The following is a 16,118-nucleotide window of genomic DNA, read 5'->3' as shown; positions in this document are numbered from 1 at the left end:
TGCAAGCTGTAACCATGCAATATCACCAAAACAGCTGATTCCAGGGAAATTGCCCAGGAAATTGAAAATTCTGATAGGCAATTCCTCTACATCTAAGAGTTCCTTCATGCCAGAGAATTTACAGGACTCCAAATTGCCCAGAAAAGATTTGAAGATTAAAACATGCTCTAACTCATCACGGACACCAAAGCTACACCCTCTGATCACTGACAATCTTAACTCCTGGCCCCACCATCACTGGACCTGATTTGACCTTGGTGACTGAGTCCCTGTCCCTCACCCCTCCCTGAAACACATGCTGAATTGAACCCTGGTGCACCTGACCAATGCCACCTCCAAACATTGCTGTACTTGACACCCACCACCATCCCCCAACCAAAAACTAGACCAAAGTGAACCCAGTGAATCTGGTACTATCCCAATCTGAACCTCCCAGGGGCTTCTGGCGGTAGAGGCAGCAACAGCAGCAATGATGCCAGGATAAGCCGGATATGGCTCCATCCCAGTCTGGGGTCTCCTGATGAGTGAGGAACAGGTCCGTGGCTAACTCCCCTGGCCTGGACCCGCAGGCAAGGCAGTGGCTGCAGGTCCACAGCTAGGCTCAGGTGCCTGAGGTGGAGAAAAGCGATCTTGTCCCAGTGTGGTGATCCTGACCCGGTGTGGCAATCCTGTCCCGGTTTGCCGATCTTGGCTTGGCTCGGCAATCTGTCCCAGCATGGCGATACTGTCCCAGTATGGCGATGTTGTCCCAGCGTGTAGTTGTTGTCCCAGCATGGCAATCACGACCTAGCATGGCAATCATGTCCCGGCCTGTCAATGTTGTCCCGGCGTGTTGATGTCTCAGCGTGGCGATCGTGTCTCAGCGTGGTGATCATGTCCCAGCGTGGCGATCAAGTCCCAGTGTGGCGATCATGTCCCAGCGTAGCGATCATGTCCTAGCGTGGCAATCACGTCCCAGTGTGGCGATCATTTCCCAGTGTGTTGGTGTTGTCCCAGCGTGGCGATCATGTCCCAGCGTGGCGATGTTGTCCCAGCGTGGCGATGTTGTCCCGGCGTGGCAATGTTGTCCCGGCGTGGCGATATTGTCTCAGCGTGGTGATCATGTCTCAAAGTGGTGATCGTGTCCCAGTGTGTGGATCATGTGCTAGTGTGGCAATGTTGTCCCAGCGTGTTCATGTTGTTCCGGCGTGTTGATGTTGTCCGGGCGTGTTGATGTTGTCCCAGCGTGGCGATGTTGTCCCAGCGTGGTGATCATGTCTCAGCGTGGTGATCATGTCTCAGCCTGGTGAGCGTGTCCCAGCGTGTGGATCATGTGCTAGCGTGGTGATGTTGTCCCGGGGTGTCAATGTTGTCCTGGCGTGTTAATGTTGTCCCGACGTGTTGATGTTGTCCCAGCATGGTGATCATGTCCCAGCATGGTGATCATGTCCCAGTGTGGTGATCGTGTCCCAGTGTGGCGACATTGTCCCAGTGTGGCGGTCTTGACTTGATGATCTTGTTCACATGTGGAGGTCTTGTCCCTGTGTGGAAATCTTCATCTTTGGCATTCAGGTATTCCAGTGGCTTGGCAGATGGTCTTATCCAGTGGTGGTCTCAGCCTGGCATGGCAGTCTTCTTCGGCAGAGGCCTCCAGCCCAATATTCCCATGGCCTGGCATGGCAATCTTCTCCTGGCTAAATCTTCAGGGTATTCCATGATTCCTGACCTGGCTTTCCCTGAACCATGAGCCATTAACTTTGTCTTAATTTTACTTTTCTTTATCATTATGTATCACTTCTGTCATTGAGGTAGGTGTCATGGTGGGGTGACTTATAAAACTTTTCACTGTATTTTTTTATATAAAAGTACACATGGCAAATTTCAATTCTATTCAGGTCCAACAACTATCCCCAGCCTCAACCCAATTTCCCTGACCTACCCAAGCACTCATCCACTTACCTGTCACCCTCCTTATCTCACTGACACAGCACTATATCCACCTGGTTCATTGCTTCCCTACCCCATCTACCACCCTACCCTTCACTTATCTTAGTCACCTGTCTTTCCTCAGTCACTGGCAAAATAGCTTTGGAATCTTTAACTCCTGAAATACAGCAGCAAGTGCCAATTATGAAAAAGGCCGTTTCTTGGCTTACGATGTTACCCCTGAGTGGAGAGGATTTCTTCCTGCCCTTGCTCCAAAGGTCCCATTCAGGACAGTCCAGCCTCTAAATCTTGGCTGGTCTAATGTGGTCTGATGGTAATTAAAAACTAGATCGCGAAGTATTTTGTATAGATATTTTTGAATTATAATCATGTATTTTTCACTGTTAAAGGTTTTGAAAATTTCATGATTCACCATGAGCTTTGCTCCTTGATGTAAAATGTATCATAGAGAATCATGAATCTCAAATTATAATACCCAGGCAGCCTTTCGAGGAAAACACTTTTGTATAAGTGCTTGTGTGTATGTGTATCTGGATGTCTATGCTTATGTGCACATATTTCCATTATACATTTGAATAGTGTATTTGCATATATATTTGGACATAAGTACCTGGCGATAAACGAGTCTAAGCAAACACCATATCTCTAGGTAATAAGCATAAAGGTATGAACTGCATTTTGCATCAGGACAAGGCCATTAATTGGCTCAGAGTGAGACGTACACCTCTGTCTGTGGAAGAAGCCTCAGTTCTGAGAGTTGCCCGCAAATCATATGGCAAGCAGCTCTCTGGTTCCAGCAGTGCCACAATGGACTGCATCTAGTTCACAACAGTGATAATCTTTGAGTCAATTGTGAAGGTAAGTCCAGAGAGAGGAGCTCATTGCTGAGGCTGGGCTTGTGGGTCCTGATGATGGGGGCAAGTTGGGTGGGGTCTAATGCGGAGTAGGCAGGAAGGAGGGAAAAACAGAAATGGGATAGTCTTAAGGGGACTCCAATGGGTACATGGGCCCATTGTGCTCCAAGTCCCATTCAGCCAGTAGTCCAAACGGTAAAAGCTGCCGGGCATGGTGTGGGTCTCTCCATTGAGGGTTAAATCCCAGAGGAAGTAGGAGGAGGCACTTATGTGGTTATTTATTAGTTTTGATTGGTCCACGGCAGGCCTCCAAATGCATATCCCACTGCTGGCAAAAACGTGGGGACGGGTTGGGTGGTGTTGGGAATGGGTTGTGTGGTATGCAGCAGAATTTTACAACCATTCACACCCCCACTATTCCCCCATCCCTTCCACAATTGATCTGTTATTTTCATCCCTTTGCCATACTGTCTAATCCTATTGGTCAGAGCAGTACAGGACATTGGTGAGGCCACTTTTGGAGTACTGCATACTGTTCTAGTCGCCCTGTTTTAGGAAGGATATTGTTAAATTGAAAAGAATTCAGAAAAGATTTAAATGGATGTTACTGGGACTGGAGGGTTTCAGTTGTAGGCTGGGAGTGTAGGAAGTTGAGGGACGACCTTGCTAGATGTTTATAAAATCGTGAGTGACATAAGAAAGGTGACTAGCAAAGGCCGTTTCCTGAGGGTGGGAGAGTTCAAAACTATAGGGCATAGATTTAAAGTGAGAGGAGAAAAATTTAAAAGGGACTTGAGGGGCAAGCTTTTCATGCAGAACGTGGTGGTTATGTGGAATCAGTTGCCAGAGGAAGTGGTAGATGTAGGTACAGTTACAACATCTTCAAAGATATTTGGGCAGGAAAATGAATAGGCAAGGCTTGTAGGGATATGCAGGCAAATTGCATTGGTTTAGTTTGGGAAACCTGGTTGGCATGAATGAGTTGGGCAGAAGGCTCTGGTTCTGTGCTAAATTACTCTATGACTGGGGTGGCACAGTGGTTAGCATTGCTGCCTCACAGTGTCAGGGACCTGGATTTGATTCTAACCATAGGTGATTGTTTATGTGGAATTTACACATTCTCCCCATGTCTGCCTGTGTTCCCTCTGAGTGCTCCAGTTTCCTCCCACAGTAATGCTAATTACCCATAGTGTCCAGGGATATGTAGTTTGATTAGCCATTGGAAATGCAAGGTTATAGGGAATGGAAGATGGGTAGGAGGGGTCTGGATGGTATGCTCCTTGGAGGGTCGGTGTGGACTCATGTGTGAATGACTTGCTTCCATACTGTAGGGATTCTATGATTCTATGTCTCTAAGTGATGGGATATATTGATGCTGGTGTAGTTAGACAAATAAGGAATGATGTATAGACCTTGTTAAAATAATCAATAATAATAGCTTAAGTGGAGCATTGACTGTTCCTTCAGTTTCATTCTTACTTAATCACATTCTAATTATTTTTTCTTCTCTGCACCATGTGACATTTCAGCTTGTTATGCACTTTGTTAAGACCATTTTGAATTAGCAGAAATGTCTTGGGTTCACTGACCAGCATGTCTCCTCCATGCTTCTCTAATTGCATTATAGCTAATTTGCTTTCTTCACTCAACATAACAGAAGCATTTACCTTGACTTGGAACTGTCGACACCATGACATTTCCACGTTACTCAAAATCTTTTCTAGAAAGCTGATGACATTTTTTTCCATATTTTTACATAACGAGGAAAAGATGTCTTTTTAATTGGAATATATAAATTACATGGACATACAAGGAGGAGAATGCCAATAGTGCATTGAGCTATCATGTAGATTTTTAGCATGGTCTTTCTGCTACAGCATGTATTACAATAAAGATGGATGATATTTTATATTGGTTCAACTTTGAGAAATTGCATTTTTCATGCAGAGATTTAATGCAGACTTGCCTTGTTCTTTGTCAGGAAATAGGTGACCATGTTACACAATGTTTATAGCACAAAAACAGGCTACTGAGCTCAATAGGTGTTGTGTATGTTGTACATGAAGCTCATTTTACACTTCTCATTAAATCCTATTAAACTACCCTTCTGTTAATTTTTTCGTCCTGTGTTTATCCAGATTCCTCTTCAACGCACGTATGTAATTCATCTCTGTCAATACTTGCGATAGTGAATGCTACATATTCCTCCTCTCTGGACAAAGGAGTTTATCTTGAATTCTCATTTGAATTTCTTGGTGACTATCCATATTTATGGTCCATATTCCCTGTAAGCCATGTAGCAATCCATTGGTTTCACTGCAGGTCACACTCAAATCATCCCCATTAAGCTAGGGTTCAGATTTAAATCGATCAACATTGCACTCCAAACATAAGTATTTATTTATGGACCCCAGTATTGGCCTCACCTGCAAATGAAAATATCTTCACTGAATCTTCTCTAGCAAAGCATTTCAGAATTTTAAAGACCTCAGTCTTGTCACTCTTGGACTAGACATTGTAGAGAGAAATACCCCAGAGAGTTCAGTCTTTCTTTACTCAGAGAATAGTAAGGGTATGGAATGTTTTGCCTGCAATGATAGTAGATTTGCCAACTTTAAGTACATTTAAGTTGTCATTGGACAAGTATATGGACGTACATGGAATAGTGTAGGTTAAATAGGCTTCAGATTAGTATAACAGGTCAGCGCAACATCCCTGTACTGCGCTGTAATGTTCTATGTTTCCTGCTCATCTCTCAATTCTGATGTCACTCAGAACACTGATGCATATAAGAGCTTTGAAAATATGTACCTTCTATAAAGGTTGCCAGAGTGATCCTTGTTTTATCTTTGTGAAGCCACATACCTGCAAAACATTACTTCAATGGAAAATAACCTTAAATTGTAAGTAAAAAAGAGAATGAAGGCTGCCTTTTACCTTACCTTTTGCCAATTGCATTAGATCTGATTGCATTCCTGAAAAGTTCTTACAACAGTTTTATAGAACGGTTGACTTTAGACAACAAATGAAAAGTGTATTTGACCAAAGATCACTAAACTATAACTCCTTATGACTAGAAGCCTTAAAAGTAAGAAAATAACTTTGCTTCAGCTGTGGATATTAATTCATCCATCTTACACCTTCAATATGCTATTCTGGGGAACTGAGTTAGAATAAATGTCAAGCCTCGGATGCAAACATAGCCCCTGATAATGACTAACCCTGAATAGAGCTACAGGTTTCATTTTATTTTTTAAAATGGAAGTTCAAGTCAGGTGATAAACCTTCTATCACACAGGACTTCTTCAACTCTTCATGTTATTGACAGCATTTAGTTGCCTATTTGAAATTGTAAATACGATTAACTGCAGGCTTCAAATAACATTGGATTAGAATTAGTGGATCCAAATCTTCTCTCCTGCTACTTCCTACTTGAAGCAATACCTTTTCAAATTAGTTGCTAAACATGTGATTGATCTTGTATTTCAGCTATTATTTGTTTTTATTTTAACTTTATCTTGATCAGTTTGTTATAATTTTTGTTTATAATTGCTGTTTGGTTGCTTTGCTTTAACCATGGAAAGGAGCTCTTCATACATATTATTTATTTACAATTATGTTGTGATTGCAGTTGATTTTATAGGTGGATTTGATTCATTCTCCGTCTACCATGTGCCTCAGAAACCCTCTCATGTACTATTAAAGCCAGTTTATCTGTAAGTAATTACCTCCTGTCACCCTAATGGCTTTTTGTACTAGCAACACGCAATACCTTTAACCTGTCTATTTTCCATTTTAGCAACCTTGTCTGAATAAAGACATAATACTGGTACTGATTGGTCACAAAACAGAAGCTATACCGAATTCAGTGGGGATGATCACCAACATGCTTCACTGGCTTGTGGTGCAAAGTGGAAAATGGGCATGATCAAAGTTCCGAGTAAAAAATGAGGTCTGCAGATGCTGGAGATCACAGCTGCAAATGTGTTGCTGGTCAAAGCACAGCAGGCCAGGCAGCATCTCAGGAATAGAGAATTCGACGTTTCAAGCATAAGCCCAAAGTTCCCATTTGTTGCTCCTGTGTATGTGGCTCCCTTGAACTTATGGGTTCCCCATTGCCAGCCTTACATCCCATTTAACATTCAACTCCTGTTTGAGACTCCATACTGTAGAACTCTGGAGCACATACTGAATCCCAAAGGAAGAAGATTTCTGTAAAGGGATAAGCATTTTGGCACAAAGAACAATCACTCATTTGGGATGCAAAAGTAACAAGATTGATTGGATAACAAACATTTAACAATCATCATTACAGTAGTCAAGGCATTGCTTGGTACAAAGATTAGAGTCAGTATATCTTTCAGTGAGGTCTTCTCTTTGTTCCTGGAACCTGGTCTCTTAATTCATGGTGTCCTTTGAGATTTTAGCTCAGGCAACTTAACTCTAATGTGCATACAAACCCCTTCACAGCTTTACAACATAAATGCTAATTTCCTAGTTTGTCTTAACTGCTGTAGCTATACAGTTCACAACTGCTTGCTGAGTGCTTGATAAAGTAGTTGCACAGTTCACAGCTGCTGCTGAGGAAGCAGCTTCCTAAAAAGGAATTAATGCTTCCTTTCTCTTAAGGACTTTAGCTCGAATACTGATCTGGGATTTTACAACAACCCTTAACCTATGGTAATTATCTGTTGTTTAGAAATGTCCCACACTAGTGCTAACTTTCTAGCAAGTGCTTTACTACCATCTCTTAACTTTCTCTCCCACCTAGTGTTTCCAACAAGTACCTCATGCTATCCCCTGGTAAGTGTAAAGGCCCCTGGCAAGTGTCCTGTTCTTATATCCTTTTTCAGACAGATTTCACAGCATTTAATCTGAATCTGTGTACCTCTGTTTAACGCAACTAATGACCTTTCTCAAAAAAAATAGCAAAGTATAGTGGATGTGGGAGATGTGAAATGAAAATTATAGATGATGGACATATGGCAGTGATGGCAGCTTTGGCAGTATCTCCAGGACAGAAACAAAGCTAAAGGTTTGACTCCAATTTGACTTTCTTTGGAACATTAATATTTGCAATTCTCAATCTATGGGAAGAGTGCTTATGACTTCTCTGCAACAACCTAATCTTAAGTTACATCCTATGTTTACAGTTCTAATTTTGGCTTCCATTTATTGCTAATGCTAGCCTCATTGGAGATCATGTCCCAGTGATAACCTCACACCACTCCTGTTTATTTTTCTCCTTAAAGCAACATTACAATAGGTGACAATAAATTCCCAATGTAAAGACACAACATCCTATAATACATACAAATTAAAGTTTTTCATCATAAAACATAAATCCAGTATTTTTCACTAACTTAAGACTTATTCATTACAAACATGGTATGATGTCAATTGATAACTAACTAAAAGGTGATAATCAATGTACTAAAATAAAACAGCAAGTGTTTAAAAAAAACTCTTTAATAAGTAAAATAGAGATAACAACATTGTCTGTCCTGACAATGCCATTTCATGGAGTGGTTTAGTTATGGCCAGTTGTTCCTGATATATTTCATGCTGGAAATGTTTGTAATGGGCTATATCTGGAGTTAGTGCTTAGATATTTCATTGAGGTTAAATCAAAGATGCTGATCAAAGTACTCACTTTAATGATTAATAAATTTGAAGGCTAATGCACAATAGAGGAGCAGAGGCAATTATTTGCAAGATTTCCTAAAAATATTAATATTTCTTCCACAGTTCTGGGATTGTATGTACCCTTCCAATCATGAATTTACATGGAGACTCAATGAAGAATCAGTGAATATGCAACCAAAGTGCTTGTAGGCTTACAGTTTAGGATTGGTTAGATGGACTGTGAAGACAGGTATATCCTAATTCTGAGCTTTCCTAGGTTCCAAATCGATTGGAGTATATCCTCAAAATAATCTTAAGTGTATTTATTTTTCATTCATCTCCACCCTGTCGTGTTCTTCTATACAAGGTTAAGCACTGATACAATAGTTACTGGTTAGGCTGAATGAAAAGACCATGTTCAACATTCAGTATTGCATTAAAAATTAAATCCTTAATCACTTCTTTTATTCATTCAAGGGTTAGGCTTGAACTTATTGCCCATCCCTAGTTATTATTAGTCAGCTATATTACTGTGGATCTGGAGTCATATTTAGGCCAGACCAAGTAAGGACAGCAGATTTCCTTCCCTGAACGGCATTAGTTAACTAGTTTGTTTCTCCCTCTTAATCGGTAATGGTTTCATGGTCACCATAGACCCCTCATTCCAGATTTTTAAAAAACTGAATTTAAATTCCATCATCTGCCATGGTAGGATTTAAACCCAGATCCCAAGAGTATCACCTGGGTCTCTGAATTAATAGCCTAGCAATAATACCACTAGGTTATCGCAAATGTCCTGCAAATTCCAATGTGGAAACCCCCATCGGCAATGAGAATCTACGGTAGAGAAGAACACTTCCATGTTACATATTGTTTTAATTCTGATGACTTATTAGAGTAAATACTAAAGTACCAACCCTCTAAACAACTAGTCCTGAGACCCAAACATCAGGTCAGGTTTTACTAATGTATAGTTATTCTTCATAATTCCTTCTGCCAGTCATTTTTTTGGGGAGTGGAACTTGTTCGTTATTAGCAAGACCATTAAATGGAATATCCACTACAGAAAGCTTTATCTTTGGGAAAATAGAAATTTTCTGTCATGTAATAACTCATCACTCACCTGACCCCATCCCAAAGAAAGCTGTGTAATAGCTTCTTTATACTCTGGGAATTATACATAATTTAATATCAATTTCTTTCATGTTTATTCTACGTTCTATTTTGTGCTTTGCATTTGGACAACTTGTTAATAAACTCTTACTGCCACTAACAAATATTGTTGCTCCCTCATTTTTATCCCTCTTATTTCTCTAGAGCTTTTGATAGCTTACTGGATGGTTCTGCTTGTACAAGTTGTCCTTCAGTACCTCACCCTTGGCCATTATTCATGTAAGCCCTGACAGCGATGGTTGACAATCTATTTGTTTGTGGGGGCTTCAAGGCCAAACCTGATTCAGCCTTTAACAGACACCCACCCTCTTGCCATAGAGGTCAATAGTTAGTGACTTTAAACAAGGAAAATCTTTCTCACTCTAAACCAAGATCAGCAATTTAAATTTTAATTCCCTCTATCAGATCAGGAATCAAATCTTGCCTGGTATGCCTCACAAAGCTAATGTCTGTATTCATTGAGCTATTGAGCAAATGAAATGTTTTAAATTAAGTAGAAAAGGCTTTAAAAGGTGGTCAAGAATATTTATAAACTGGTTTCTTATTTTCTCTACAGGTCTACGTAAATGAACAGACTTCACTACAGTACCTCTTTATTGGAAGAAACCATTGCAACAAGACAACATTTCTTTTTTAAAAAAGCAGCTCATATGGTTCCAAGTTTATCCTTTGTGGAAGAATTAATGTTTTGCGTACTGTAACAATTTATAGTCATTTATGACATAACTGTATTTTCTTTGGATTGCCATAATTCACTGTATTTGCATGCAGGTACAAAGAAGAGTTGCTCATTTGAGATCAAAGCTATGAGCATTATACCAGGGACAATGTTGGACCAAAACCCACAATTGGTTTGCATGGTCTTAGATGCGTAGAACAAAAGATGCCCACTTTAATAATGTCATTCCATAATTTGAAAATACGGAAAGTAGATTTTGGGTTTTGAAGCATGATGCTGTGACTTTGTATCGATTAAGTGGTTTTTCGCAGAGGAGCAGTTAGCTTTCTGGAGCAGGGAAGCAGTATAGCCTTCAACTCGATTCATTTGCCATGCTGCCATACAAAGTAAGATATCTTTTTTGACAGAAAATTTGTTTTCCAGTTATCAATGTACATTATCATTTGTATGATAATCAGCCCATTGTTGACTGTTTTTTATAGTGAAATGTTTTGATCTTCGATATTACAAATTCCTCATTTTCTGTCAGGCTTGCAAGTATTGTTTCATAAACAGGAAATGCTCCCACATTACATTAACATTTCATTCAGACCTTTGCTCACATTCTTTTAAAGGGTCTTTTGACTCATCATCGAGTATGATTAATTCAGTTGCACTTACTGTACCTTTAGTTTACACTGCTTGTTATGAAATGTAGAACCTGTACCAAACAAATGTTCATATCATTACAAACATCAGATGAAGTCTGTATCTTAAAGATAGTTCTGGATCTAATGGCAAGGAGGTGTGCATATACGTAAGAAGAATTTTCACCAGCACAAATAGATTAGGACAGTAACTAATTATTTTTAAACTTACTGGATATTAGCAATTTTTCCACTCTATAGTAAATGGATAACTGTATAAAGTTGCTTTTTAAAAGAATTCATTTACTGGTCTATGTTTAATTCATAATCCTGATTTTATGAGCCTACCTGGTAATGATCTAATTCCACAATAGTGTCAGTAAGTACGGTACAGTATGCTGAAGCGATTTTCTTGGAAAATGCTAAAAGATGTCTGACTAATGTAAGAGACAACATAGTCTTAAGAAATATCATATAAAGAATGCCACACCATCCTGCAGGTTACAATAACACTGAAAGAAATACTTGATTTACCTTATACCTAGGCTTCCAGTGTGTCATTTCATGTCTGGTCAGGTGAATCAAATTAGTAATATCATAAATGCATACATTTGTCCAGGAATATGTACTAAACAGTTCAAAAAATAAAATTTTATGTTTTCAAATTTTGAATGTCATTCATAAGAGCAGGGAGTATTGGCAGATAACTGGAACATTACACAAAAATATAATTTTGTACAGAGCATCATAACTCACATTAGGCATTAGTTTGTAGCAGCATGTTTCATTTTAGACAGTGGAGGAAGTGACAGTTTACACCTGCCCTGAGTGTTTTGTTTACGTCAAGATGGTTTTGATTAATGTCTGTAGCCAATTGTCCACTGTCCAATAGTGTCTATGCTCTGAAAAATGATGCTGCCATTGCTTTCTTTTGGCAGTATAGTGATCATCTCATTTGCAATTTCTCAGTAAAAGAAAGTTGTGGATGAGGCGGGGGAAAGGAACAAATTGTAAAGTACAGGCAAAGTGTCTAAATTAGGGCAGCACGGTGGCACAGTGGTTAGCACTGCTGCCTCACAGCGCCAGGGACCGAAGGGCCTGTTTCCACACTGTAAGTAATCTAACCTAATTTCATTCTTTTTACTGTTTGGAGAAACACTGCCCTCTTCTGTACAAATGTTTACATTGAGGGCTTCAATATCCTGCCTTTTACGCTTGAATGAACATTTTACATAGAATGCTTGTCCCACACATACTGTGCAGACTTGTCAGTTGCTATGACACTAGCAAATGGCTGTCTGACAGAAAATCATTACTGTTCGAGTTATTAATAGAGGCAGGTCAATAGCAGTGGCATCAGCTATATGTCTACAGAATGTGCCATCAAGGCCAGATCAAAAGACCCAAAGCATAAATAACAACAATTCCTAATCAGTCAGCTGTGGTAGAATGCAGTACAGACCTTGAACAAATATATTTTAAAAAACTGCAACTCCTAGGCTGGCAATAAGTGCAAGTTTCAACAAAGCACAATTCATGAAGGTCGGTTGGTCTAATTTGTTTACTATTTTACTAGTTCAGTGCAATCTTTAAAGTTCCTCTATTATTGTCAGACACAAATAATATATTTACTCATCCAAAAAGAATAAATTATGACTTAGACAAAAAGGGCATTTTGACCAAGGGATGTGAGAATTAACCACAATGAAGCCTGACTAAGGAGCAACCTGGTATAGTATGGAACTTGGTATAATGCAAGTCAACATTGAAAACCTCTGCATAACACATACTTGAAAAAATATTTTTAAAATATTAAAAATATAGAGAACGTTTAACTATGTGATTTATTTCACATAGCACCTACTTTATTCATTTATTTTGGAGCATGAGAGCCAAAAACTGGAAATATTCACATACAATATTAGATCTGGCACTGGCAGGCTTGGGTACTAGACTCTCAACTATGAAATAAAACAGTCTCACCAACAACACAACCTTGAGATAGGGATCCCATGGGTTGTCTTAATAACTGAAGGTGCCAGTAAAGTGTAGCGAGAAATCACTTCGTCTAAATTGGTTAGAAGCAACACCATAATTTTGTTTTGATTGCTTCGGTGTCTACCACACACAAAAATTTCAAACCAAGCTACTGAGAAATTTTGTTACCATTTTAGTTTGCCTGCTAAGGAATAAAATCTCTCCACAAAGGGGCAGATGCCAATGCTGAGAGACAATAATCTTAACTTGTAAGAACTAAGACATAAGGAAGGAAATAATTGTTCTGTTTGTACAGCTATGTTGATTCCCCAGTGGCTACATAGTGTTCCATGATTCCCAACATGGACGCTGTTCTTTGAGAGGAAATGGTGACATAGTGATATTGTTACTGAACTTGTAATCCAGAACTCTGGGTGAATACTGCTAGTGCATGGGTTCAGTATCCTCTCTAGTTTTCTTATCGGCCAAATGGGCTGATAAGGTAGAACAGGAGCCAGTGCCAACAATTGGTGTGCCAATGCTAATTGCTGCCCCAAATGCCAGAGAAGCTTAGGAGGAATGTTGCATGGGTTCACATCCTGTCACAGCAGAAGGTGTAACTTGGTCTCAAAAAATTAACTCTGAAATTATAAGTCTATTTATAGTCAACTTTCTCAAAAACACCTACCTAGTTCATTAACGCCCTTTAGGGACAAACATCTGATGGCCCATATATGACTCCAGACCCACAGTAGCGGACTTGACTCATAACTGTACCACTCAGTTGTATTTAACTGTTAAAAAGTAAAAAGTGAAAATGGATGGATCAACTAGCATGCATCCAAGCACTGGAAATAACAACAGCGAACTCAGGCCTACTGACCCTGCAAAGTTCCTGCTACTATCATATGGGTGGTGCGGTGGTGGTGGTTTTGGGAGGGGGGGGGGGGGGGGGGGAGTAGGGGGGCTAGTGCCAATATTGGGAGAGCTGTCTGGCAGTTTAATAAAGCGATAGCATCACATACTCATACTCAAAAAGACAACACAATCACGCTTCTTGGTTTTGTCCTGTCTCACTAGCAGGATTAACACAATCAAGGTGGCAATACAGTGCTATGCAGGTTGGGAGGTTGCTGGGAGTTCTTAACATTATTTCGAGATCTATGGAATCTCAAGGTATCAGGTCAAACATGATTACTAGCTATCCTGCCTCCTCCCATTTTGATTATCACTTGATGGAAGCACTGAAGATAGCAATAGCACAGAATCTACACTGTGTGGATGTAAACATCTAGCTTTAAGAGTGATCAGCAGTACCATTACTGACTGATATGGTCCAGTCAGCCTCAGCTGCTAAACTGGGCAATGTGGTAGGTTGTGGAGGACAGGGTGACATGCTTGACCTTATCCTAATGAATCTGCCTGCAGCAGATCTATGACAGTAATGGTAGGAGTGATCACGCCGCAATTCTTGTGAAGATGAAGTCTTGTCTTCATACAAAGGATGATATTCATTGTGTGGTGTTGTCATTACCCATATCCTTAATGAGATAAATTTCAAACATATCTAGTAACTGAAGTCTAGGCATCTCTGAAGTGCTGTGGGCCATCAACCACATCAGAATTGTATTCAAACACAATATGCAACCTTATGGCTCCTGAGGCTGCCAAAGTAACGATTTCCAGACCGGACCCACCTTGTTGCCACCACTGAAGCTGATACTGATGCCACTACATTGCTGCCATAGCAAGAAAGGACAGACGAGACCCACCAAGTTGCCAGCACTGAAGTAATTGCTCAAGCCATTGCCACTTCAGTTGCCACCTGAAGCCACCAGAGTGCCACCATAGCCACGAGGAACAAACTGGAACAACCTTGCCACCTCTACTGAAATTGCCACACTGCCAGCAGGAGGTACAGACCAGACCCACTGACGATGAAGCCTTCGATAAAGGCACTGCCACTATGCCCATGAGGGACGGACATCTGGATCCACCAGGTTGCTGCTGCACCAGCAAATCCTTGCAACCAACTTCCTTCACCATAGCCACAGAAAAGACAATAAGCTGAACTTTAATACAAAAGAAAAAGGAAGAAACAAAACAAAAAAAAAATGTGGATGGCCAGGCAAGCAGGTGCATTTGGGCACGGGGTCCAAACAATTCCTACCATACTGCCACTGTCATCTTGAAATTAATCTAGAAGACACTGTTTGAGTAGTTAGAGGTCATTCATCTCAGTCTCAGAACATTTCTGCAGATATTCCTCCAGGGAGTCTTCTAGGCCCAACTGTCTTGAATTGTTCATCAGTGACCTTCATTCCATCAAAAGGACATTCACTGATGATTGAATAATGTTCAGCATCATTCAAAACTCCTCAGATACTGAAGCAGTCCATGTTCAGATGCAACAAGACATGGACAATATCCAGGTTTAGCTGACAAATGGCAAGTAACGTTCGCGTCACGTCACACAAGTGGTAGATAATGACCATTTCCAGTAAAAGAGAATCTAACCATTGCCCCTTGACAGTCAATGTCATTACCATTGCCGAAACCTCTGCTACCAACATCCAGTGTGTGCATGGTGGTTTTGGGGGTGGGGGGGGGGGGGGGGGGGGGGATGGTGGTGGGGTGGGGGAGGTGATCACATTGACCATGAACTAAACTGGACTAGTCATAAAAATACTGTGGCTGCAAGGGCAGATTAGAAATTAGGAATCCTGCAATGAGTAGCTCGCCTGCTGATTCCCCAAATTATACCCACCTTCTACAAACCACAAGTCAGGAATGTGATGAAATACTCTCCTCTTGCCCGGGTGAGTATGCTCCAACAATAGTCAAAACGGTTGACACCATCCAGGACAAAATAGTTACTTGTAATAGCAGCACATGCACAAGCATCCACATCTTCCACCAGTGACATTCTGTGGTAGCAGTGTGTACAATCTACAAGATGCACAACTGAAATTCACCAGGGCATTTAGACAGCATCTTCCTAACCCACATCCCACTACCATCTAAAAGAACAAGGGCAGCAAATATAAAGTTTCCCTCCAAGCCACTCACCATCCAGATTGGAAAATATTGACATTCCTTCAGTGTTACTGGATCAAAATCCTTGAAACAGCATCATGTGGATACTACACCAAATAGACTGAAACCATTCAGGAACACAGCACACCACCACCTTCTCAAGGGCAATTAGGGATAGGCAATAAATGCTGGTGCAACCCTCAACAGCCCCATGAATGAATA

At 40.6% G+C, this 16,118-nt stretch overlaps 1 protein-coding gene across 1 annotated transcript in view; it reads left to right on the top strand.

The window, feature by feature from the left end:
• The window catches only part of LOC132822752 (sodium/potassium-transporting ATPase subunit beta-1-interacting protein 3-like), a 198,143-nt gene extending 187,922 nt beyond the window's left edge, over window positions 1–10,221 (top strand). Inside the window, exons 6-7 of the mRNA XM_060836053.1 lie at window positions 6,412–6,496; window positions 10,135–10,221. Of these exons, the coding sequence (XP_060692036.1) occupies window positions 6,412–6,496; window positions 10,135–10,144 (95 nt within the window). The 3' untranslated portion in view covers window positions 10,145–10,221. The remainder of the gene's footprint in view (window positions 1–6,411; window positions 6,497–10,134) is intronic.
• Window positions 10,222–16,118: the final 5,897 nt, after the last annotated feature.

Source organism: Hemiscyllium ocellatum, chromosome 15 (assembly GCF_020745735.1).
Source record: "Hemiscyllium ocellatum isolate sHemOce1 chromosome 15, sHemOce1.pat.X.cur, whole genome shotgun sequence".
NCBI lineage: Eukaryota > Metazoa > Chordata > Chondrichthyes > Orectolobiformes > Hemiscylliidae > Hemiscyllium > Hemiscyllium ocellatum.
This window is presented reverse-complemented; position numbering and strand designations above follow the sequence as displayed.